This window comes from Drosophila tropicalis, unplaced genomic scaffold (genome assembly GCF_018151085.1).
Source record: "Drosophila tropicalis isolate 14030-0801.00 unplaced genomic scaffold, ASM1815108v1 contig_952, whole genome shotgun sequence".
Classification (NCBI taxonomy): Eukaryota; Metazoa; Arthropoda; class Insecta; order Diptera; family Drosophilidae; genus Drosophila; species Drosophila tropicalis.
In genome coordinates this window covers 456,902-483,669 of record NW_027173453.1, presented here as the reverse complement: position 1 = coordinate 483,669, position 26,768 = coordinate 456,902, and the positions used below count along the sequence as shown (strand labels likewise).

The 26,768-nt window shown below is 41.7% G+C and overlaps 3 protein-coding genes across 3 annotated transcripts; 2 read left to right on the top strand and 1 right to left on the bottom strand.

Moving 5' to 3' along the window:
• Window positions 1-1,797: 1,797 nt before the first annotated feature.
• Nep1 (Neprilysin 1) lies at window positions 1,798-11,498 on the bottom strand. Its single transcript, XM_068302264.1, is given in 9 exon segments — window positions 1,798-2,609; window positions 2,678-2,994; window positions 3,061-3,223; window positions 3,282-4,195; window positions 4,198-4,287; window positions 4,361-4,606; window positions 5,642-5,779; window positions 8,307-9,247; window positions 11,133-11,498. Coding segments are annotated over 8 exon segments (2,673 nt in total). The 5' UTR covers window positions 8,839-9,247; window positions 11,133-11,498; the 3' UTR covers window positions 1,798-2,336.
• Window positions 11,499-16,930: 5,432 nt separating this feature from the next.
• Mipp2 (Multiple inositol polyphosphate phosphatase 2) lies at window positions 16,931-26,161 on the top strand. The gene is given in 6 exon segments (XM_068302265.1): window positions 16,931-17,236; window positions 17,293-17,726; window positions 23,242-23,277; window positions 23,279-23,613; window positions 23,686-23,874; window positions 23,934-26,161. Coding segments are annotated over 6 exon segments (1,353 nt in total). The 5' UTR covers window positions 16,931-17,052; the 3' UTR covers window positions 24,109-26,161.
• Window positions 18,073-23,382, top strand: raptor (regulatory associated protein of MTOR complex 1). The gene is made up of 3 exons (XM_068302263.1): window positions 18,073-19,609; window positions 19,696-23,133; window positions 23,242-23,382. The coding sequence occupies exons 1-3, from the start codon at window positions 18,493-18,495 to the stop codon at window positions 23,247-23,249; spliced, it is 4,563 nt and encodes a 1,520-aa protein (XP_068158364.1). The 5' UTR covers window positions 18,073-18,492; the 3' UTR covers window positions 23,250-23,382.
• Window positions 26,162-26,768: the final 607 nt, after the last annotated feature.

Sequence of the window (26,768 nt, the reverse complement as noted above, 5' to 3'; positions counted from 1 at the left end):
TTTTCGAAATCCTGACGTGATGGAGAAAAACTAAGTACAGGGCCGTGATTAGCAGCCCCCAATTACTATAGGAGACCTATTGAACTTCAAACACTTTTTCATGACCTCAAAAATGTCGGCCTGTGTAATTAGTAAAACTCAAATTTCAAAATGAATCGAAAATTAAAAATTTAAATTCCCAATTTTTTTTTATTATCCCAAACCGACTTAATATTAAAAATTTCGTGTTTTTAGGTCCACCCTAATGTTTATACACATTAAAATAAACCAGAGGGCCGGGGCTAACTTTGACCGCGTCAAAGTTTGTATACCCTTGCAACTTTTTTGGTAACTCTTTCCTTACCTATTAGCCATCAATGTGGAAGAACATTTTATCTAAAAAGGCTTATGTAACGAAGTTATTTACAAAAGTCACTGTTTTCGACCGATCGTTCCTATGGGAGCTATATGATATAGTCATCCGATCTTGATCAAATTTGGCACAGTCGTTTATAAGCGTAATAAACTCTCTAATATTAAGTTTCACGACAATAGCTCAGAAAATAACGAAGTTATTGAGAAAAGTCACTGTTCGTGACTTTGGGGTTTGTATGGGAGCTATATGATATAGTGGTCCGATCCGGCTGAATCCGAGATATACAACGCCTGCAGTATATACAAGCCTAGGTGCAAAATTTCAGCTCTGTAGCTCTTACGGTCTAGGAGGAGTTTGCGTTGATCCAGACGGACGGACATGGCTATTTGAACTCGTCTCGTCGTGCTGATCAAGAATATATATACTTTGTATGGTCGGAGATGCTTCGTTCTATGCGTTGCACACTTCTGACCAAAATTAATATACCCTTTTTGCAAGGGTATAAAAATGTGATAACCGTTTATCACAAAAAAATTTGCTTTATGCTCGAATTAATATTTCAATAATAATAATATTTAAAACGAAATCGACATATAAAATACGCCGTATAGTAATAGAAAACAAACTCTTGATCAATGCGTTAAAATAAGTCGTTGTGCCGACCTTTTATATACCCTATATCAAGTAGTTTCAGTGTCAGTGGAAATTAAGTAAGTAAGCCGTCTCGCCGACTTTGGTATACCATGCACCAAGTGAACAATTGTTTTTACCCTACGGCCAACTCCGCCCTTACGTTCAGACGCACATTTTGTAAGTTTCTATTTCGATTTTAATGAACCTTAAGGCTAATAAGTGTGCTAAATTTGGTCGAATAATAGTTAAAGGCAATCGGGTTGTTCTAGATTAAGGAGGCGAAAGTGGGCGTGGCAAAAACGGTAAAAAAACAAATCTACGCACCAAATTTGGGGGTTTTAGTTTTGTTAGTTTTTGGCTTTATCTAATTTGGGGGGCGTAAATGGGCGTGGTATACATTTGAAATAAACTTTAGCACTGTAGTTATAACAGGAGTCTAAGTAACAAATTTGGTGACTCTAGCTCTTGTCATCTCTGAGATCTAGGTTTTGATACAGACGGACATGGCCAGTTCGACTCGGCTGTTGATGTTAATCAAGAATATAAATCTTTTTTGGGGTCGGAATAGCTTCCTTCCTTAATATACCATTACAACCTTTAGATAGCTTGGTATGATTAAGTTTCTACTTCTCGTTCTTTCAAAAACTATGGCGCACCTATCGGCTTAAGTCACCAAGTGGAGGAGGGGAATTAAACTCACCTCTAGGATTAAGATTTGAATCAAGATCCTTAACAAAGTTGTTCAAGGGCATAAAAGAGCAGATCTGAATGGATTATTTTCACTAAGGTTGATAAGACCATTATTTAAATTTGTTTGTTTTGGTTTTCAATAAGATTTTTCTTTATTTACGAATATTACGGGGTCTGTGGAATGGTTTTTTTCATTCCGGTGTTTGGTTTTTTGTTGTTGTTTTTTAAGGGGGTTCCGGGGAACTGTTTGTGAACTTTGTGACAGCGGCGGGGAGTGGGGGATCGGTGAATTTCTTTGATATGACTCGCTATATATGTATGTATATGTAACATATATGTAAATACAAACATAGTAATATGTATATATATGATTTTATATGTATGTCTATATAGTATAGTGTACTATACTAGGTTCGAACTATCGCACTATAATAAAAAATTGCTATAACAAAAAAAAATGTGGTGGGTGGTGGGAATAATAGATGCCGCTTTCTGGCTGCATTTCTCTATGCAGTATATATGTATATATATATGTAGGTAGTAGTAAGTATAGTATGCGGTATATATAACTATATATATATATGTGTATGTATGTGTATAAAAAAATAAACTTATGCCAACTTCTTCACTAGATATCCCTCCATTTGTTTCATCCGTTCTACCACACACTGCACTTTTCCGCCGGATTCATCGTGGTCCCCACGCCGCAGGTGTAGGCATGCGCAAAGTCACGCGAATTCGAGAGCGGTCCCAGGACACGAACGAAGCCGGGTGAATGGACCGAGGAACGTATTTTGGTTAGGGCATCCTCGGGACGCATAGATCCGCACCAAATTTGGGCATAGTTGAGAAAGAACAACTGATCGTGTGTCATATTGAGGCCGGGCAGCTGCAGCTCTCGGCCGTGTAGCTGCTCCCATTTCTTGTAGGCCTGGGGGTGGGGGTGATGCATTAGAGCTACAGGAGATTAGATTCGGTTCGACTCGATTGCTGACTTACCCTGAAGGCCTGCTTTAGCCCACCATTGTCGGCTATATTTTCACCCTGGGTCATACGTCCATCCATGAACATGTTTACCTCGTTGATCTTGTATCGCGAGTACTGATCAATGACGCACTGCGTCCGCTCACGAAATGCCTCAATGGTGGCATTATTCCACCATTGCATCATGTTGCCCTCCTTGTCGAATTGCCGTCCCTTGTCGTCGAATCCATGCGTGATCTCATGACCAATGACAACACCAATGCCGCCATAATTAAGGGATTTCGGAAAGTGTTGACTATAAAACAGAGGCTGAAGTATCCCAGCGGGAAACACTAGAGGAACAGAAAAAGTGGAAGATATAGAGAGTATAATGATTGTTCTTCTATATTCGTAATTACCGATGTCATTCTTGTTGGGGTTGTAGAACGCATTCACCACAGCTGGCTCGGTGGTCCATTTCTCCTTGTCAACCGGCTGGCGGAGCAAGTGCAGCATCTTCTGTGACTCCCATTGAAGTATGCTCAGCACATTGTCCATCAGGTTATCCGACACAATGGTCAGCTTGATTGAAATCCGAAATTAGTTGGCTACGGAATCCTAGAGACAAGATACCACTTACATTGACATATTCCTCCTCCAGTTCGGTGGCATTGGTCAAGATCTCGGGGTATCCGATGCGCTCATTCATCGAATCGGCTTTCTCTTTGGCCACTGCTCGCGTCTCATCGTCCATCCAATGATTCTCGGCCAGTAGCTCATTGAACGCCTCCCGTATGGTGTGAATCATCTCCAGAGCAACCTCTTTGCTCTCCTGATTGAAATTGTCGCGTATGAACAGTGCTCCAACAGCCACGCCCAGCTTTTTATTGGTCCATTCGACGCACTTGGACCAGCGTGTTCGCTCCGACTGAATGCCCAGCAGGATTTTACGGAACTCCACTCGCTCCCGCTGATACTCATCGATCATGTGCGTCATCAGGGACATAACCAGCCGCCATAGCATATAATTGTGAACCACCTGGGGATCGGTCGCCCTAAGAATCTTACCCATTTCAGTGAGATATTGCAGACCATAAGTGACCAGCGGTTCGTCCGCCTGCAGCGAAATGCTCTCACCCAGTGCCGTCTGCAGATATTCGGTCCAATTCAGCTGTGGTACCAGACGCTGCAGCTCCGGTAGCTCCATTTTCCGATACACCGCACTCGTGTCATGGCGATCCGCCTCCGCCAGCGAGACATTCACCAATTGTGTCTCGAAATGCACCACCTTTTCCAATTCGCCTGCCGCTGTGGCCGGATCAGCGCCCAACAGCAAAGATATCTGGGTCATATACTTATGATACGCCCTTCGATCATTCGCACTACTCGGTTTCAGATAGTAATCCCTCGAAGGCAGGGCATATTGCAGCTGATCCATTTGCAGAATGTTCACGGAGCTGTTCTTGTCATCGGCCCCCACATAGAGTTCAATCAGAACGGATTCGCTATAGATTAAACGCAGCTGACCCATTAGCTTCTCAATGGAAAGATTGGCGGGGGCTGCCAATTGCGTTCGATAACTGGCCAACCGCCCAGTTGCTTGAGGACCTCCTTCAGGCGTCCAGCGCCGATCTTGCGGATCTGGGCTGTGCACAGAGGACATAGCATTGAGAATTACACAAATCCTGTAAAGCAAAATCCGAAATTTGAAATTCTTACGTATGTCCATGCAACTCTTGAAAAATGTTTTCGCCTTGACTGTCGCCTCATTGTCACGCTCATCGATGGGCTCCTCCAAGACACCCCTTAGGATGACCTGCTGCTGATCCGATAGCACTTCGAATGTGCTAATCGAGCTACGATCCTCGGGTATGGGATGCACTTTGTTCCATGTGCCACAAGCATATTGAAAGAAATCCTCACACGGATCGGCCGTCAAGTCCATGGCAGAGAGTAACGATGCCGCTGAAGAACAAGACCAAAAACAAAAACGTATCGAAACGAAAAACAAACCAAAAACGAAAACTCAGTTTTGAATTATGGCCTCATTTATTGTGGGAAACCATGCCAATGGCATTTAATTAATGTCATATATTTTGTCCCAAACGATCACACACATGAGCCGATGCCCGGCTCCAACATGTCCAACTTGGCCAACAAATCATTTGCGTAAAACTTTTATGATAACTCCCCCATCCAAAGCCAACAGCGACCCAGCTCGCGGCTTTTTTGCATGTGGGAATAATTTACGTTTAAAGTTGGTTGAATGCAAAACTTTTATTCCCCCGCCAATCGAGTTGGAACAATAGTCACTTGCCACGAATGAAGGGGTCGGGGACGGACTGGACGGCCTGGACCTGGCATGGGCTGGTGTAAGCGAGATAAGGACATAATGATTTTCATAACAGTTCAAGCCATAAATTACAAAATGGGGCAATAATTAATAAACGTACAGTCTCCCGGATACCTCAAGAATCAAACCCATTTAAAACTAATCATCATTAGGAATGTTTTGTCATAGAAACTCCTTCGATTCCCAACAACATCGAATGGGGTTACCATAATGCATAATGCATTCACACACAGAAATTCACAATGCACACAAATGTCCATGTCAAATTCAACCCATTTGGATATATGTACATATACTGGGCAGATGTTTTGGGTCCCATAAAAGAAGGGTCGTTAAGCGTTTACTTCTTGGCTGGGATGGTATTGATGTACATATGTATGTAGGAAAAGGACCTAAACTATGTACATCTATGTTAATTGCAAATAAATAAATAATTGAAAGCCAACGCCATTTACATATATTTGTATATGTGTCGTACATTTTACGAGGCCAGGACACAGAAACGTAACATGAGCTCGTGCTGGTTCTTTGATTGACTTAGTGCCATTACCATTTTATCAGGATTGTTGTCAACTGAAGGATATGTGGATGTGTGTTGTGAGGGATAAAGGAATTTCTTGGGCACGCCTTCATTGCACATCACTCACCTGTTCGCACGCATTCCTGTGTCATGCAGATGTTGTCCTGGCTGTGTCCCTGTCCCTTTGGTTGTTCCTTACCCACTCCCACTCCCGCTCCCGCTCCCATACTTGGTCCCAGTCTTGTGCCTCGCCTGTCATTCTCGTCTGTAATTAGAGCGAAAGATAGAAAGAGTGAGCAAAAGGATATGTGGCAAGGCAAGGTTCTGCGATTTCTTTGTAGTGGTTAAGTTTTATGGATAGACAATTTAAAAAAAAATATATAAAAAATACTCTCTCACACACACACACACACACATGAAAAACACTCAAGTAAATTGAATTTGAATATTTCATTAAAGGATTTCTTCTTTTCTCTTCTCCTCTAGCCGTACCCGAATGATAATCAAAAGAGAAAATGTCGTTGGAGCCATTGAGACAAAGTCGACTCATGGATACCCCCCTCCCCCAAATGTTTCTGAAGCTGAAATTCTGGCATTTGTTAGGTTAATGAAGGAATTTCAGCTGTAAGATCTGGTAACTCCATCATAGTAGACCAAAGGATAATGAAGGAGAGAGAACTTAAGACACTTTCTGTGTCTAGAATACCCTTCGCATGCGACGGCTATGTACAGGGTATGGAAAAGGGACAAGCCGAGACGTAATGGCTAGGTCCTTCGCTGCTCGTTCATCAGAACACAGCCTTTATTGAATTAAAATAACGTAATGTTGCCCTCCACCCTCTGCCAACACCCAAACACAAGTCTCCCCTCACTCGTCCGCATGTCCTTCCAACTGCTTGTCCATTCATCGATTCCTGTTTGGACACATGTTGCATGTTGTCGTCGTGGCTGCCCCTGTAGCTGTCAATATTTGTACATATACCAGTAGGGGGTGGGCGTGCCTACCTCTCGCGCTCTCTTTCTCTGTCTCTGCCCCTTCCTCTCACTTTCGTTATTAATTAAAACGATTGCCACTTTGGTCTTAGGCAACTAATAACATTTGCTGCGGTGCTAATAGATTCAAATGGTCAACGAGTTGAGAATTCCATGTTAAGGGTATTCAACTGTGATGGCATGAAGAAAGGCTGGATGCCAGGACAACAGCAGCTTACTATACATATATGCGTGCACATGTACTGAATGTCCTCCCATTTTCAGTTAAGGGTATCCATCAATTCAATTATATATCATATATTGTGGTGATCCAACAGGACAATCATACAGCAATCAAGGACGTGCCTATCCTAACAGAAAAAGCAACAGAGGAGAGAGAGGGAGACAGAGACAGCGACAGAGTTCAAGTCCAACGGCATAATAACGATGTATTTATAGGATCTGGCATCAATATATTTTTAACTAGTTATAAAAAGCAAACGATACATGCGATTCGAGTCTACAGTATCGGGTCCAGAGACCGACAGAGAGTCCCGTTATCAAAGAGGCTTTGATGGTTCGGCCGTCTATGAATGAATTTTGGCGCAAAAACATTAAAAACACGTTTTTATAACGCAAATATACATAAACACACACACACAGAGAGAGCCAAAGGGGAGCATAGTGGACGGGGGTGTGAGTGGGGGATGGGAAGGGGGGAGGGTTACATATTCAATTAGGCTGATGGATAAGGATGGGTTCATCTCCTGAGGAGTTGATGTTGCTGCTGCCGATCGATTGAACGGCCGTTAAAAAATTCATAGACGGAGGTGCTGGGGCCCGATTGATTGGTTTTTGGAGGAAAACATGAGAGGAAAATTATGCTCAGGACCGCCACCACCCAAAAGGGAACAGGCAGACATCCTTTAAAAAAACAAATATGTAGGAATTGCCATTAAAAAGAAGAAGAACCTCTTGAATATTTCAGTTTGCTTTGAATCCCATTAACTGCTCATGTGTGTGTGTGTGTGGGGTGAGAGATGTGAATGAATACAGGGTGAACAACAAAAAAATAACGGTGTGAACAGTGGTTCATAAATTGAAAGATAAAAAAAAAAACTGTCATTTGGCTTAGTGTGAGAGATAGAGATGGACGCGAACGAGATGGAGCTTCATGTCTCAATTGGACACGAATGGACATGTTTCGGGGCGCAATTGGGCACAAATGGACGAAACTGCATTAAAATGTTCAATTTTTTTGGAATTTTTTAGATTTGAAGTTTGTTCTAAGGAGAAAATATATTGAACATTTTGGAAAATGAAGAGACAGAGCCCTAAAATTTTCGTAGCCGTTGCCATCTCTAGGGAAAAACTCAGTTTTTTTTCCTTGACCGAAAGTAGTTCTTTTAGAATCGAGACTGAGATGAATTGGCCCATTGTACGATTGTATCGAATTGCTGCCAATGAAATGGACCACAAAACACACCCGGCAAGAGGAAGCTCTCCGTTTTGGCCCTCCGTTCGGTTCTTATTGTTGTGCTCCTGCTTCTGCTGTTCGTTCGTTTTTGTTGTTTGATGACATATTCAGTAATTGAATTTCAAACAGTGCTAAAAAGAAGTTTAAAAGGAGGGTTGAAGACGCAGATTACAAAACACATCCCCCCATCCCCACCGCTCCTGCTCCTGGAGGACACTCACAATACGACAGTTGTGCCTGTTGCTTGTGATTGTTTTTTTTTTTTTTTTTTTTAAAGGAAATTGGGTTTTCCAATGTTTTCAGTTTTCATTTTGTTGTAGTTTGTGTCAGGATATGGACTCACCTGGAACTGCATCCGCCTCCGTTTCGAGATTGCGCTGATAAAGTTGACAGCGCTGATGCAAGCTGGCAAAATAAATGGCCAATGCCCCAATGGCTGCTCCCAGGACTGTGAATGCAATGGCCAGGACTAAAAGGCGACGACGCTGTTGGGATTCCTTGATTAGCCAATCGCTGGGACGCTGTGACGATGAGGCATTCGAGGATGGTGAAAGGGCAGGGGCATTCCTTTGCAAAGCACTACCCACAGCACTGCCATCCGGACTAAGATAGACCACGGTGGGTAGTTTATTCGGCTGCTGTTGCTGTGATTGCGTTTGGGATTGCATTTGGCCTGCCCCTCCTCCACCTCCTCCACTCCCACTTATCAGGGGCGAGACCACTGTGGCGTTTAGCTCATCGAGAGCATTCGCTTGTAGATAACCATTATTTAATGGTTTCTCATTACTTGGCGGCGAGGATGTGCATGTGGATGTGGATGTGTTTGCTGTGGATGCTGAGCCACCATTGCCGCCGCCTCTCGGTGTTGCCAACATGTTTCCCTCCACGACACGGGCAACTTGCCCGGCTCTTTGGGCTCTTTAGGCTTTCGGTCTGGCTTTTCTTTTTTTCCTTTTTTTTTTTTTTTGTTTGCTTTACTCCACTCTATCTAATTCCGTTCTAGGTCTGACCAGTTATTGATTGATTTATGGTCTTCGGCTTCTCGCCTGCTTATAAATAATAATCTATAATGATGATGATGAGCAGCAGCTGTCCACAGCGGGGGCTTTGCTTTTGCCTCAATAGCTCAGTTCTGTTCTGTTCCGTTCAGTTCAGTTGAGTTCGGCGGGCAAAGTCGTCGACGTCGTCGTCGTCGTCGCGGACGGCGGCGACAATTGCTTCGATACCCCGGTTCGACACTGGAACCACCGATAGTTAGTAGTAGCAGTAGATAGGGCTCTCCCTCTATGGGAGAGATAGAGATAGATAGGGAAACATGATGAGATATTGATAATACCCATTCTACAGAATGATTGACATGGTCACGGGGTTGTCTACCACAAAGCACACACACACACACTCACACACACACATACGGTAAAATCATCTACATGACAAACAATCTAGTATTCAAATTTATTTGAAAGTCAACCCTTTCGCGAATATAAAGAGATAACTCTGCGAATCTCAGACATTACTGTCATAAATCTGAAATTCCAATTGGCCAATTAATTCGAAATTCCTTAGATGTATGGATACAGCTACGTTTAGCGCCAAGGATATGGGATAGCCATTACAACTCTGGATTCTTAAGCAAAGTCTGGTGGTTCTTGAAATAGCTGTAGAGGCAACTTGCTCATCTTTCGACCTGCCTATGATTAAAAATCTTATAAATTAGTAAGATTCATTGAACTCAGCCCGGCTAAAACTTTTAAAAGTCTAAAAAATGTTTAGAAAAATCAAAACTTTTCTATCTCAGTTAGGATAAGTTTGGAAATTGTTTGCACAAGGAATCTTTTGTTGTTTTTTTATTGATGATGCCCGTCAAAAGGGACGACCTGTCCCTAAATTCTTTCTAGACTTTAAAAACACGTCTAATGTTGGATGTTTGGGAATGCATTTATGAGACAGTACTTTCTTTTCATAAAACACTGAAAAAGGTCTCGAACTTCAACCTAATCTCTAGAAGAGATTGCACTTGAGCCTCAAGACACATAGCCATGAGACATTAAAGGCCATGATCCATCATCAAAGGGTTCCAAACAATTTCATTTTGGTCTTCAACTGATTTAGACATGGCTAAATCAAGAATATACGTCTCCTTCATCTGCAAGGATAGAGCCATGAAGTTGAAACTATTCTCAACAGGACTGCTCTTGAAATTGCGAAATTGACTAATTCGAAACTAAAAATTGATTGGTTAGACCACTTTCCACTTAATGGTTATTTACTGTCTCTCTGTGGCTCCGATGCTCTAATAGATGTCACTCGATACTATTCAACTGAAGCTTCAGGCCCAACTAGATCTAACCAGATCTCATGATGCAATATAATGCATTCGAACAAGTGCATGTGTGTGTGTGTGTGTGTGTGCATCTGTTTGTCATTTGTATATTTCACGGTTTTGTTTATATGTATATTATTTTGTTTTATGCAGAAGAGTTTCATCTATTTTTAATTTCGATTACTCAAATAGTTTTTAACTAAAGATTCATTCCAAGCAGATGGGTAAAGTGGAATGAATAGGGGGAATTGGGGGAATCAGGGCCAACGTGTTGCGCGCAAACGCAGCCGGCAAAAAGTTGGCTAAAACAACAACAAGTATATAATATATCCATATATTTTAGAGAGATGTTGTATATATGTACATATGTACATACATATGTAGATATATTGCAAACAAGTTCCAACCAGTTGACAAAACTAACTAAAATTAAGTGGGCGAGCCAGATGTGCCCGTGAGCCCCGCCTTATGTTCAAGAAAAAGGGGCGTTAGGGAAATGGGAAGAAGGTCTCTCGCTGTTTCGGTGTTCCCAGATCATAGATCACGGTTCGTAACCAATTGGATCGACTTGGATCTCGTGACACCTTCATGAATATTTTGTGTGTTCGATCGTAAAAATCAAATGTTTAAAACAAAACCGAAAAAAAAAACAAATTAATTAAGGCATTCGTTCGTTCATTAATTTTGCATTGTATAACAAGTTTTTGTACATATGTACATACATACATATATATACTATATGTGGATTCTATGTTTTATGTTTGTTGTTGTTGTTTCGCCAACTATCAACTTGAAAATTGTTTAAACAAAAAGATTTGCTAAATGTTTTTGTTTTTTGTGCATTACTTTGTTTCTTGTTGTTGTTGCTGTTGGCTTTGTTTTTGTTTTTTTGTTTTCTTTTTCAAGAACTCGTTCAACTTTATTTTAATTTGTTGTTGTTGTTGCGACCGTTGCCGGGGACGTTTCGTTTAATGTTTGTTGTTATTATTATTGTTGTTGTTGTTGTAGCATATGGCTTTCACCCGTTTATTAAGTGTGTGTGTGTGTGTGTGCTTTTTTTTTGAATTTTGATATATTTTGTTCAGTATGAATTGTTGTTGTTGGTGTTGTTGTAATTAATTGGGCAATATTATTATTATTTTATATTTCTTTTATATTTCTTTCGTTTTTGTTTTGGTTTCTGTTCTGTTTCAACGACGCGCGCGAAACGACTTCACGTTGCGAACTGAGCATTCTGAACGCGTGTCCTTAGCTTTTAAGCAGCCAGCGACGGCGCCGGCATAGTTAGTCGCACACACACACACACACACACACACACACACACGCACACACACAATATTAAAAAGCTCTTTTTTTATACCTATTGAAATGGAATGAGCTCCAAGTAAGAAGGTGGTAAGAGGAAGTTACTTACAAACAAAAAGGCTTGGGGATGGGGTTTTTTGGTATTAAGTTTAGGCTTGGGGCTGGATAATTTTTGTTAGCAAGTCATGGCATACTTTTTGGCGCTCGAAATATGGTATTTGTTGGGAACCTTAAGACGAGACCTTTTACATTAGAAGCCAATTATTTTGAATTTTTTTAAGTACTTAATCACGTATTGGACATCTGCTTTATTGTTAATCAATTTTTAAGTAATGGTTTATTCTAAATTTGTTGACATTAATGAATTATTTTCCAGTCGATTGCATACCCTAAGGAGCATTTGATGGTCCCAGATCCTGCTTTGTTTTTGATTTGATATTATATACATTGTTCGAAATCTTCTGTAATTTTAAAGGTAATTACCTCGTTTTACTCCTCTCTTAGAGAGACAATGGTCTCTTGATGAAAAGGAATGCAGCAAGGGATTTGCTCACGCTGCTCCATCCGAACTGCATAGTCCACACTTAACACCAACTGATTACTATCAGTTCCTCCTGTCTCCTTATCTCTAACACATATACATATGTCGAGGTATTTATTGGTTGCCAACAATATTAATTGTTTGCTTTGGAGTTGAATCACTTTTTTTGTAGCATACTTTTTATTGTTATTTTGTTGAACTAATTCCCATGGTATTGAATTGTCGAACCGTTGCCTTAAATGAACTTTCACCTGTTTTCCCTTGCCTTCACTGTTTGTCTATGTGAGTGTGTGTGTGTGTGTTTGTGGGTCTCCTGTCAAAGAAAGGTACAGGTAAGACACAGGCACACAGTTATTGTCGACCGAATGTTTACAGTAGGAACTGTTTAAGCCGCATATTGGTGGCACGATTTGGCACGTTCTACACATATTGAACGTTTAATCGAACCACACGGAGGCAACCCCCTTCCACACACCCAAAGATACACTCACCACGCCCACACGCAAACACTTCGCCCTTTTTTGTTTCTGTTGTGGCCATCGGCATTGGCATTATCAGTGCGTGATCGTCTTGTCGTTGTCAGTTTACCATTGTGGTGTCCGATGTTTTTGGTGTGCGAGTGTCTTTCGGGTGGTGGTGGAACACAAAAAACTAATTACTCGCCCTGGCCGATAAGTTGGTCAAATACATAGGTGGCTAGGTGGTAGTCAGAGATTAATTATGTCACCACCGTTCACCCCCTCCGGTTCTCATCCCCAGTCCCACTACCCTATTCGCCATATACATACGTATGTATATATGTACATATGTCTTTAAATTTCCCACCTGTCCAACAATTGTTTATTTATTCTTAATTACGCCACTTGTGATACGAATGAATAGTGTTGTTTCATGGGATTGAGAATTTGGCAAATGCTAAGAGTAATTTTACCTAGACTGACTGTATAAGCAGACTATATAGAACTATGTATTTGGAATTGGATTTGGATATACCAAAGCGGACAGAGTTGGCCAGGTTAAAGGAAAAATGCTTGGTATACCGAAGTCGACCTATTCTTAGGTCTTGAGCTCTGGCAACCTGTTGGTCTCCGATTATATAAAGCCAACATTACTATGTATATAGTAATGTGTCGGATCAAACTAAGCCATATGATTCCTATAATAACGCGTCTGAGTTGCCGTTGCGTGCAATGTTGCAACAAATCACATAGAAACATCAAAGAAGCTACCTTCGGCTGCAACGAAGTTTATATACCCTTGCCGTCTTTGTACGCACAATGCACAAAGGAGTTTCTTGGTGAAAATGTGTACCTTGGAATTCGATTCTGGTGGACGATTACCATGTCCTGTCCGCAGCGTTTAAAGAGAGTCGATTTATAATGGATACAACTTGTGATATATTTGTTTAAATACTTTTGAAATTTGGGGATATGATTAAATAAAGATTCAAACTAGAAGAAATCCGATCAGATCACAAAAAGTAGTCCGTAAATTGGAACAGAAAGACGAATTTGGCTATATCAACTCAGCTTTATATGATATACACACGCTTATGGGGCCTCTTCTCTGCGTTACAAACTTCTGAAAAATGTTATAACAACTTTTGCAAGGGTATGAAACAACAACAGACCTAAACAAACAAAAAGAAACCTAATAATAATAATAATATAAAAAGGCAAGGGAAAAGAAAGCCCTGAAAAAAATTAAAGTCAGGACAACGACATCGTCCGCTCGCACCAGTGGCAGGAGCAGGAGCAGCACCAGCAAATATGGATTAATTTTGGCGCAAAAATCGCAGTGGCACGTGCACGGCAGTGACACCGATGGATGTCGCCATATGTTTGGCCAAGAGGGAATACTAGTCCCAAATTCGATGAGTGGGGGGATATAATGTTGTTAACACACAAAAAGCGAAATTAATTGCTTGGTCTTGTCTTGATTTTTTTTTTCCACCGTTTTATGTTTTTTTTTTCGTTTCTTTTCTACCGTATTCTAATGTGTTTGTTTGTCGTTCTTTTCGTATTCCAACCGGCCAACAACTGCCTTTTGGGCAACTCTATGGGTGACTAAATAGAAATTTGTTCCTTCAGTCTTTAGTACAAAAAGTTAATCACAGTAAAATGCTCGACGTTAAGCCAGGGCCGTGGCCGGCCGGCTGAAGCTTTTTGTTGTTGTTTGATGGGGCCAAAAACAAAAGCTCACTTGTTGGACATGCTAAAACACAAAAAGAAAAAACAAAGAAAGTATATGTATACAACACACACAAACATCTTTCAAATATGTCTTCGACAACGAATGTCGTGTTGAGGTTGGAGAGTTTGGGGGGTTTAAATGTACCCAGTCACATATGTATAGCGCCTGCCGGCCAGACTCATTGGTCACATTCCATCAGCCGAACCATGCGAAAATGTGCCTCGTGCCGATCCCTTAAGTAAACAAACCGTATTTAATTGGGGTCTAAATAGCAAGTATTTAATGAAAGATAAGTTAACAAATTTACAAGTACATATCATGCATCATTGTGATATGTATGTACATATGTGACTGAGCAGTGGTCAGTCAGTGTTATCTTTAATGATACAAGGTTTTTCTGTTGTCTTAGATGATAACAATAATAAGCAAGTAATGCAGCTAACTAGAAATCGAGTTCAAATAACCGTTACTTAAGTGAGAAACGCCTAACTCGGCCAGCTGCCATTTCCAACACTGCAGAACTGAATCTGGCACATGGAATAAAGTATACTCCTTATGATAATGCACTTAAAATGCCTCAAATGTAGAAGACATTATAATTACACAGGCCGACATTTTTAAGGTCATTAAAAAGTGTTTTAGGTTCAATAGGTCTCCCCTTTACAGAGTTTTTCTCCATCACGTCAGGATGGAATGATTGAAAATGACCTCATTTGCAATATATTATTCCATGACATAAGCATAATATTGTAAAAAAACATTATTATTTTATCCTATTAATATATTAGGCTTGATTCAAAAGAAATTAACAAAATATCAAGTTATTCCTTTGTTATAAGGCATAATATCATACACTTTGGATATGGTTCTATAATGAGTAAAATTTGAACCAAAAAGTATGCTATAGGGATTCCAAGAATTGTCTGCTTTTTAATTTAAAAGAATTATGGGATTCTGCTGCGTCTAACAAATTGTTTATTAGTTATATGTGCAAACAAGAACTAATTTTCTTAGATAGAATATGCTAAGATTTGTTAAAAAAGTTGAAACATTTTTTGAAACTTTCTATAGTATACTTTTGGGTGCATATTTTCCAACCCCAGATCTCCAGATTTCTCAAAATCGGGACGTGATGGACAAAAACCAAGTGTGCAGTCAGAATCAGAATTACTATCTCAAGTTAACGTCAGCAAAAGTCATGTCGGCCTGTGTTATTAGAGCCTGGTCATGGCCAAACATAACTGACATGCCGATTAGAATTGAACTTAACTGTAACGCTATATAAATTATCTAAAACTTTTTTTATTTTTGATTGATTCTCCCGAACTTCAGCAAAAGGGACTTTTGAAGCTTTAAGGATGTTTCAATTAAAACCATGTTTTACAAATCAGTACCTATTAATGGCGAGTTGTAGTAGTAATTTATTTTTATCTTAAAATTTACCATTGCGTGATAGTCTCCCAAGTGAGCCACCTAAAGAAACATTCGCGTATTTTTACTCAAAAGAGAATATTTCAATTCATATAAATATAGGAAAAATTCATTTTGAACAGTTTTCAAAGACTCGAACTTGCAATACTTCGTTGCATGCTACTTTGAACTCTTATTTTTCTTTTTACTCGCTGCTTTTATCTAGAATTTTTCTTAGCCTGGTTGTTTATTAGGCCAATATCCAAAAATATTTTTTTTCTGTAGTCTTATCTGATATTCCAAAAAACAAAATATTTCTGTGTTGTGGATGTGATTATAAAAAGTTTAAGTAATACTAATCTTTAATTTATAACGCATCGAATACGAAAATAAAAAATTATAAGATCGTCTTAGGTTCCAAGTTATCGCTAAAAAACGGAAAAGAAAAAATGTATTCAAAGTAGCATGCAACGAAGTATTGCCGCTAGTAACTTAGGTACAAGTTCGAATCTTTGAAAACTGTTTAAAATGAATTATTCCTATATTCATATGAATCGAAATATGTACTTTTGAGTAAAACTACGCGAATGTTTTTTTAGGTGGCTCACACTATTACAATTATAAAATCATAAAAAGATTAAATAATCTAGAAAGGTATTTTGCACGATAATTAGAAATGTCATTGGGTAAGCAAAGTCTGTTTTTGGAATTAAACGTTTTTATTGAAAAAGAAGGCAACGATCAAATCTGTAGCATAATTTTAGGTGCTTATTATCGACGTTATCGGAGAAAGGTTATCGGTATCGACATCGTCGGAGTAAAGTCATCGGCGTTATCGGAGCAAAAGTATCGTTATCGGCATTATCGAAGTCGCTTTTTCGTTATTGACATTATCGAATCAAAGCTATCGATATTCCACAACAAACATTTTTATTAGAGATGAGGGTGGGAATTAAAGTCGTGCGTATGTGAAAATATTATTCTGCTAAAACTTCTTTAGAATTATCCAGAAATATTTTGCACATTCACGGAAGTTCGGCCTCGAGCGAATTTAAAATGTTTATTTGTGAAACAAAATTAAACTAATAATATACATATTTCAAAATATTTCTACTGAATCGTGCCTTGTCGTGCTTCAAAATAGCGGCCCATGACCATCTCTATTACTTCTTGATAATCGACAATTTGACATAAACTACGGCAAGTCTAAGTTGGCTTCGTGTCCGCGTCTTTCCAATGTTTCAATTTTAAGTTCGTTTGTGCTATTGTTTAAGTTTAAATTTTCTATACTGACAAGTTTTTCCCTCTTGTGGAAAAATGCCATACATTTGGTTTCTACTTTTGTCTCTCATACTGCTGTGGAACACAACAACAGCTGATTTGGATTCCAACAATGAAACATGCTGTGCTCTATCGCGGTTGGACATCGAGACTCGCTTGTCCACGAAGTCACCATATCGCACCATAGCCAATTACAATGAGACCCAACCACATTACCCAGGTGAGGACATAAAATTTCTATTATTTTTCTTACTTTATTTTTTTCGGTTTTGGAAGGTTGCGTACCCACGCGTATCTGGGCGACGATACGTCATGGCACTCGGATGCCGAGCAAATCTGTGATAGCCCGCGCCCAAAAACGTTTGACACTTATACAGGATATGCTGCTCCAGCAAGCAAAACCAAATTTGTGTGCCAAGGAGCTAGAACAATTGCGGAAGTGGAGCTGGCAGCATTTCAATCCGGAAGATGATGAGAAACTGTTGATGGCGGAGGGAGAAAATGAGTTAATCGAGCTAGCAGAGCGTATGCAACTGCGATTCCCCTCATTACTGCCCGATCCCTATGACCCGGACTGGTATTATATGAAATACACGGCTACGCAACGAACATTGAAAAGCGCACAGAGCTTTGCCACGGGGCTGTTTGGACGACATCGGATACACACGGTGAACTATCCACGACCTTTGCATAGAGATCCCATACTAAGAGTGAGTAGACCATCATTCATAGTGCTAAAGTATTTAAATATTTCTAATATATACGATTACAATATCTACAATATTAAGAATAAATGGATCTATATAACAAACCTTAATTAACAAACGTTGATTGAAAGGATTTTTCCCATTATTGTCAGTGTCCTCATTACTCATAATTGATAATGCTCATCTGGCTATCTATAATACATATGTACGACTTCGTTTTGGGTTTTGGATAATTATTTATATTATTGATGTTGATGCATATATTGATTCAAATAAACCGCGCAATTGCTCAAATAGTGGTATTCAAAGATAGCGGTTTTCGCAACCTGTGCACCGTTGCTACTGGGCGTATCGAAATATCGCCCATCCCTAGATCAAAACCGTAAATGCGTATTTTGTCTATAATATATAATATTTTGTTCTCATTGTGGTCCAAAAACAAAAAGCAAAGTGAAGAACTCAATTGTCTGATCCGGGTGCAAAATAGCTACATATATCACTCTACATACAACGTCAGCAGCAACAACAAATAGAGCATTCGCCTACAACCTACAACGCAAAAAAACGTGCGAGCTGACGGCGACAGCGACGGCGACGGACAGACGACAAAAAGTGGGTGGAAAGAGGAAAAGTGTGGTGTGTAAAAAGTGTTTGGTTATGTTGCCAGCAATCTGAAGGGAAGGAATCTGAACCAATCTGGGCAATGGATCACTAAATATCTAAATATTCAAATTAAGAATCGAAATAAACTACTTCCATCTACCCAGCGATGCTAGAATCGCATTACAATGAGGCCGCTGCTGCTGCGGCAGCCGCCGTTGTCGTCGGAGACAGTAGCAATAACAGCAGCAACAGTAACAGCAGCAGCAGTAATGGCAGCACTGTCAATATAATGATGACCAGTTTAGATTCCTCATTAAATGCCCACAAAGACGCCTGGATCGAGTTGCGAGATGCGGCTGGCGGCGGTGTAGATCGGGCCGAGGAACTTCTTTTGGATCTGACACAGGATTTTTCCAATCGCACTTTCGGCGATCATCAATGTCCGCTCTCGTTTGCTGCTAAACGCCACCAGGAAGCCATTGAGGCAATGGCATACGAACGGCGTGCCTGGCGGATCAGAGAACGCATGAAGACGGCCAGCGTGGCCCTGGTGCTGTGTCTCAACATTGGCGTCGACCCGCCAGATGTGGTGAAAATCCAACCTTGTTCACGTCTAGAATGCTGGATCGATCCTAGCTCGGTGTCTGCGCCAAAGGCAATGGAAATGATTGGCAACAATCTGCAAATGCAGTACGAACGCTGGCAGCCCCGTGCCCGATATAAGAAATGCCACGATCCCACAGTCGAGGATGTAAAGAAACTCTGCACTTCCCTGCGACGTAATGCCAAGGGAGAGCGCATTCTCTTCCACTACAATGGCCACGGTGTACCCAAGCCGACGGCCAATGGTGAAATTTGGGTCTTTAACAAGACATTCACACAGTATATCCCGCTTAGCATATTCGAGCTAATAACTTGGATGGCTGCTCCCTCCATTTATGTGTACGACTGCTCCAATGCCGGCATCATTATCAATTCCTTCCAACCCTATGCGGAGCAGCATGAGCATGAACGCGAAAAGGCCATTGCTGCTGCCCAGCAAAGAGGCATGGGATCTATGGCAGGACCGGGCATGTTACCAAATCAAATTAGCTACAAAAACTGTATTCATTTGGCTGCCTGCGCCGCAAACGAGATACTTCCAATGAATTCCCAACTACCGGCCGATCTATTTTCCAGCTGCCTAACCACACCCATTAATATAGCCTTGAAATGGTATGCAATGCAGGAAAAGTTGGGAATGGTGCCGCGCATACAAAGTGAGCTGATTGATAAGATTCCAGGTAAGTGAGAGAGAGAGGGAGAGGGGGCACTGAGGTCCCTCTGATTTCTTCGTCATTGTTATATCATCCTTGTTTTTCATTTGCAGGCAAAGTCAACGATCGACGCACAATGATGGGTGAACTAAATTGGATATTTACAGCTATTACCGACACGATAGCGTGGAATACATTGCCCCGCGAGCTCTTTCAACGTCTGTTTCGCCAAGATCTCCTAGTGGCCAGTTTGTTTCGGAATTTTCTACTGGCCGAACGCATATTGAAGAGTCACGACTGTACGCCCGTATCGTTGCCGGCTCTGCCGCCTTGCCATCGTCATCCGATGTGGAAGGCATGGGACCTGGTTGTGGATTTGGCTTTACAACAATTACCGGACATTCTGGAATATAATGCTCCATACAAACAATTGCCATTCTTCGAGCATCAGCTGACCGCGTTCCAGGTGCGACTGGATAGTGAATCGGAATCACGGACCCCGCCGGAGCAGCTGCCCATTGTGCTGCAGGTGTTGCTCTCCCAGGTGCATCGCCTGAGGGCTTTGGAGCTACTGGCCCGATTCCTTGATTTGGGACCCTGGGCTGTCAATCTGGCTCTAGGAGTCGGCATCTTTCCCTATGTGCTCAAATTGCTGCAGAGTTCGACGAGAGAGTTGCGTCCCGTATTGGTCTTCATATGGGCTAAAATTCTCGCAGTAGACCCCAGTTGTCAGGTGGATCTGGTGAAAGAGTACAAATACTTTCTCTCCGTGCTGCAGGATACCACGGTGTCAAAGGAACACCGAACACTCTCCGCCTTTGTCCTATCGTCGATTGTACATAATTTCCTACTCGGCCAGACGAGCGCCTTGCAGGGTCCCCTGCTTTCTATATGCCTAGAGCAGCTTAATGATGGAAGTTGGCTACTCCGCCAATGGCTAGCCATTTGTTTGGGCATGTTGTGGCAGAACTTTGAGAATGCCCGATGGTCGGGTGCCCGCGATTTAGCCCACGAAAAGCTCTATGTGCTTCTACGGGATGCCATTCCCGAGGTAAGGGCAGCAGCCGTTTTTGCTTTGGGCACCTTCATCAGCTCTGTGACGGATCGTCGCCAGCAGCAAGCCAACAACATTGATCGCATCATAGCCATCACTCTGCTGGAGACGGTGGGCGAAGATATGTCGCCGCTGGTGCGCATGGAATTGGCTGCTGCCCTCCAATGGATGGTGCTGCTCTTCGAGTCGCAGTTTGTCACGGTCTATATGCTGGAACACCTGAATGCCCACACCGATGCTCTTGTTTCTAGCGGTGAGCGTAGCGCCAGCATTACCCATGGTATGCCTGGTGCTCCACCAGCTTCAACAACCTCGTCCACCCATAGCCTGGAGAGGCATGTGACAATGCGACGTGGCGTTAGTTCGAGCTCAATTTCAAATATGAGCGGAGCCTCGTCAACGGCGCCGGGCACTGGATCGAATGCCATACCCTTTCAGTCGATCTTCACAAAACTTTGGCTCGGCATCTACAATCTTGGCCAGGATCCGTTTCCCCAGGTAGCGGCGACAGCCCAAAAGATAATCAATCATGTACGCGATGCAGCTCTCTATCCGATTACCGCTAAGGAGGTAACCATCAATACGGTCACAGAGAAATGTAGCAGTCTGAGCGTCAGTCTACCACCCAGTCCGAATACCAGGATCAACTATCTTGGCGGCGGCGGCCCTGGTGGAGGTAATGCTGTTGGCATTGCATCGGCAGCAGGTGAAGCTTCCTCACCGGTGGGCAGCTCCACAACAACGGCGGCAGGAGGAGCAGCAGCAGCCAATGCAGGTGGCAGCCATTGGGCACACAAGCTTCGCCTCTCCGGCAGTTCCACTGGCGCTGGTGGAGATCCACAGTTGACATTGCATCGCAAACTTCGTACTAGTTCCACCAACGATGACACGGACAGCGGTCCAGCATCGGCTCCAGTGCCTCCGGTTAGTTCAGCTGAAGGTTGCCATTCGGCCAGAAGCAGTGGCAGCGAGAGCAATCACTATCCCGACTCGGGAAAGATGGGTCAGCCGCGTCAGCCCATTGTGAAGACACAGTTTATACCCTGGGCCATGTCATATTTCACGCGACCCGGAAAAGAGCGATACAGTTCATCCGAGGGCAGCGGAGAGGAGGGCCAGCAACGTTGGCCCATTGACCGCAATTCCACAGAGCTACGCATTAGAAATTATCGCTATCATCGCAACGAATCTATCCGCAGGGAGGCAAAAAAGATGTGTTATTACCACCAGCGAATGGATGCCCACACATGGATGCGAAAGACACAGTTTACGCCATCGATAGTGAAACTATTGCCGTACGAGCAGCAAATTGCCGTGGCCTACAAGGAAAGGGTGCTTGTCTATGACTTTCAAAGAAATGCCGTGCGTGCCTATGGTTCAGATTCAATTGCTGGCAATGGCAGTGGCGGTGGCAGTGGAACTGTCAGTGGAAGCTCTACATCGCTGAATGGTAATACACCGCGCAAAACGGGATTGGGAGCGTCCGGCGGCTCTTCATCCTCGTCGTCGTCGTCTTCTTCGTCGTTTGCCGCATTCGCTCGGGTGAGCAGCATTGAGTTTATCAATGCCCACGATGTGGGCTTGGAGCTAGTCGCCCATGAGGATGGGGTCATACGTGTTTGGCAGTCCACACAGCCGCCGTCGGGTGGTGATGCCATCAACTCACTTGCCTCTTCATTGGCATCCTCCTCGCTGTCTTCCTCATTTGTGGAGGAGCCATCGAATGGAACCCGCCTAGTCACAGCCTGGGATGCTCTGCCACATGTGTCGCAGCCAAACTGGGGCACCTCGACACTCCGTCATCGCGGAGGCCTTGGCAGATCTACCACAGATCAGCTTATGAGCTCCAGCACGGGCATTGTCACAGCCTGGCAACAATATAGTCAACAGTTAATTGTTGGCGGTGGCTCTTGCCGCTTCCTCCGGATTTGGGATGTGGAGCGGGAACTGCGACTGAACGATCTGCCCCTTGGACGCAGTGAGGCTAGTGTCCGTGTCCTCTCCCCCTTCGCCAGCAACGTGCGATGTGATCTTATTGTGGCCGGGTGTGCCGATGGAAGTGTTCGACTTTTTGACAAACGTCTCGCTCCCCAGGAGGCTCGAATCCATGACTATCGTGAACATGCATCGCCCATACTTCATGCCTGCCTGAGAGCTAATGAGACGACTCTGGTTACTGGCTGCACAGCGGGTCGTATTTGTGTCCTGGATCTACGTGTTCGAGGCAATGGGCGTTCCCGTCTCCATCAATGGGATGCTGGCGGAGATGTCACGGCCATGGCGTGCCATCAACTGGCCGATGCTGTTGCCTGTGGCAATGCTGCAAAAATTTCCATTTATTCGCTAAATGGCAAACAGCAAAGTGTCCTGCGCAGCAACGAGGGATTCATGGGCTCCAAAATCGGTCATCCCACCTGCCTTTCGTTTCATGCGTACAAAATGCAATTGGCAGTGGGATTCGTGGACAACACGGTCGCGGTCTACAGTCCCACGCCAGGTATGAGACGAAGCTGTTAGAACGGGGGCTTACATTGATAATTGTGGATAGACTAGGATTATTCCTCCTCTGATTTCGTTCAATTTTAATTGTTTGTTTCTCTTGCAGTTTTATAAACTCTGCGGCCGTTGGAAAATTGATGTTAAAAAAGAATCCCGAAACATTGGTTAATGCACGTAGATTCTATGCAGAGCCACAGATGCAATCAGCAGTGGATTATGTGCGGAGCAGGACGCAGCTGGAGGACTTGCAGCCGGAGGACGTTCAACTCATGTATACGGTATGTGCCTTTGAGACAGCATGGCAACGACCACTTGGACATTTCCGGCCATCGGTGTGGTGTAGTTTCTTCAATGTGGACGCACTGAACGCACTGGAATTTGTCGAAGATTTGGAGTATTATTGGAACGATGGCTATGGCTATAAGTTGTCACATCGCATTGCCTGTCCGGCAATAGCGGATATGTTTGAGGCCATTGAGTAAGTAGGCAATGCTCCCCCGCCTCCCCAGCATGCATTTTATGATATTCATGTTTTTGGTTTTCCTTTTAGTACACCAACGGCTAAAGCCAATGCCACTTTCTATTTCACACATTCGGGCACATTGCTTAAGCTGCTGGCCCACCTCGGTTTGGCTAAGGATGAGGAGATACTGACGCACAAGCATTTTGATTATGCGCGTCGATGGCGCACAAGTCGAATTGATGCTTTTGCAACAAACTTAGCCTTTCTGCGCTTTGAGTGAGTCCAAATCGTGATTAAATGAAAAACCAATATCTTCAATTCATTTTTCTTTGCAGTTGTGAGAAGGGACCCCATGTCCTCGTGCTGCATCAGGAGCAGGTTGTACGCCTGCCTGGCTGTCCACAGGATAATGATCTGTGTCCCCTTAGAACGTTGCGTCGCCTGTTTAGGGAGAGCATAGAGAACTGTGACTTTGACACTCTCTGTCAAGTCAATGAAAATGCCAATTGAAGGAGATGATCCTCCTGTCGTCCGTCGCTGTCGCTGTTGTTGCTGCAGCTGCTGCTGCTTCGCTTTTGCCATTCACTGCTGAATACAATACTACTGCAAAAGAAGTCTATGTGTGAAACTTAACATATGGCCAGGGATTCGTGGAAATGTGTTGGATATATTATTCTTTTTTTTTTATTATTATTATTATTGTTCTTTTTTTTTTGTTGTTTTATATATCTTTAATTGAAGTGAAAAGTTAAAATGCTGACTAGGAAATAAGCTATTGAGGAGTAGGAGAGAAGCGAGAGAGGAGAAAGATAACGAAAAGAGAGGAGATATGTGCCGCCCCCGAGAAACGTGATATCGGGTAATTTATGTGTAATTGAGAGTTAAAAATCGTTTGTAAGCCTTAACATAATCGAAAATCATGTGGACCATCCAACTATAAGAGAACTATGGGCGGGTTTAAATCAAATTAGACAAATACCAAGAACGAACAAGAAAGAGACAGACCGACAAACAGAAAGAAAGAGAACGAGCGAATGTTTTTAAAGTTATTTCTTGTCTATTATCCTACATATACTTGTACCACGTACTTCTAGCCTTATACGATAATCCTATCAATCGATCTTTTGAACCGCTGCTATATTATATCAATTTTTTTTCTTAATTATTCGTTTAATTTAAAATCGAAAGTTTTCTTTTACACCATGCACACATAAAGTGAACATTTTAGTCATCGAAACTTATGTAACATGCATTCCGATCTCACAAATTGAACCGATTCGATATAGCCATAGCTAATTTTGTCCATCCGTATATTTACGAAGACTCGTATATGTCTGTTTTCAATTTTCATGTTCACATTCATGCTCTAAATGTGTTGTCGCGATTAAAGCAATCTCCTTTTAGATTGTAGAAGATTGTATGCTACATGCATTGTATATCTGGGACTTAGATCGGCCGAAAGAATGATTTTTTTCAATAGGTTCCCAGATAGGTTGACTATATCTCATACAAGAGATAGATGGCTCCTAGTAAATTTGAATGTGTCTTAAATTGGGAAATTAATCTCAATCCCCATGGGTAAAGAATGCTTAATACAAAAACTTTCAAGAATTTATAAACTTTGGCCGGACATTAATCAATTGGTTTGGTTTAAGACTCGAGGGCGAAGTCGGCTAAGAGTGAGTGACATTGCCAGTGTTTATTGTATGGCGTGTGAATTTGTAATTTGAATTTGTGAATTTGTTTTGCTTAGTGCATGGTATAACGAAGTCGGCAAGACGACTTTGAATTTACTTTTGTATTTGTTTAACGGGCAAACGAGCATACATCTCCCTTTTGTGTACATATTATACATACATATATATATATATTCTTCTAACTACATTAAACACTTTTCGCCATTCGAAACTTGTGTAAAAAATTATATAGTTGCAATTACAAAACGATAAACTAAACAAATTCCCGAAAACTAACATTAAAATGGTAAATCTACGTTGTGCTAACTTGTGTTATAATATTAAATGAAACAAACGAAAAACGAAGAGAAACAAAAACTAAGAAAAATACTTATACAATATTATGCTCCATATCTATCTATCTATCTTTCTACGTATATTTACGATATAGAAAAAATACCCTTTGCAAATTCCAAAAACATGAATTATGATTCTTTTTTATATGCCTGCTGTATGTAAAGCATATATGTATATTCCTGATCCATAGCTGAACCATTACAGCCGTCCTTTTGTTTCGCTCTATTTATATGTGATGGAGCTAATTTTTGTTAATTGCCAATTTTCATTTTATTTTGTATTTTCTTTTTAGTTGGCGGTGTTTTCTAGCATAGTGATAGTGAAATATATATAGCTGCATGATTAGAGAAGGTCTCCCCCCCCAACACACACACACACACATACACTTTTGAATGCGCTTATGAATTTATTTATGTGAATAAGTCAGACATTAAACCGCAAGAAATAGTCAAAATGGAAGGAAACACAAAATATATTTAATAATTAACTAAATGTACATAAAATATACACACCGATATACATATACAACATTGTTATTTTTCCTGTATAGATGAAGCACTTAAAATGTAATTAATTTCTATATAGTATAAACATACCTACTTATGTTTTGTGTTCTATCGAAAACAACAAAAACAATAACCAACCTAACAGCTTAGAGTTTAAAGATTAACACACACACACACACATACAAGCTTGGACTATTCAATTTGTTTAAGCTAAACAAAGAAAACAATAATAAAAAAAAAACAAAATATAAAAAAACCCATTGTTTACCACTGCGTGGAGGGAGGAATGTCATAAATGTCATTTTCCTTTTTTAACTCTTCTCTGTAAGTGCAAACTTCCCATATTTGCACAGCGTGTAGTGCTCTGGTAGTGCTGCTAATTGTTGGTACTCGTTCCTATTCGGAACTGTAGTTACAATAGTAACTTGTCAACGACTTTATCGATCCGGCGATTGTTAGCCGATGGATTGATGCTCTCCTCCATCGATTTATTGACCTGCACTGCAGGAGCTTTCTTGGCAAGATCGTGGGCAAAGGAATTGCACTATCCATTTATTTATGGATACTTCATGAGGTGTCCACACGTTGTTGAAATAAGGTGGAAGAAAGGACAAACAGGCTCGATCCATAA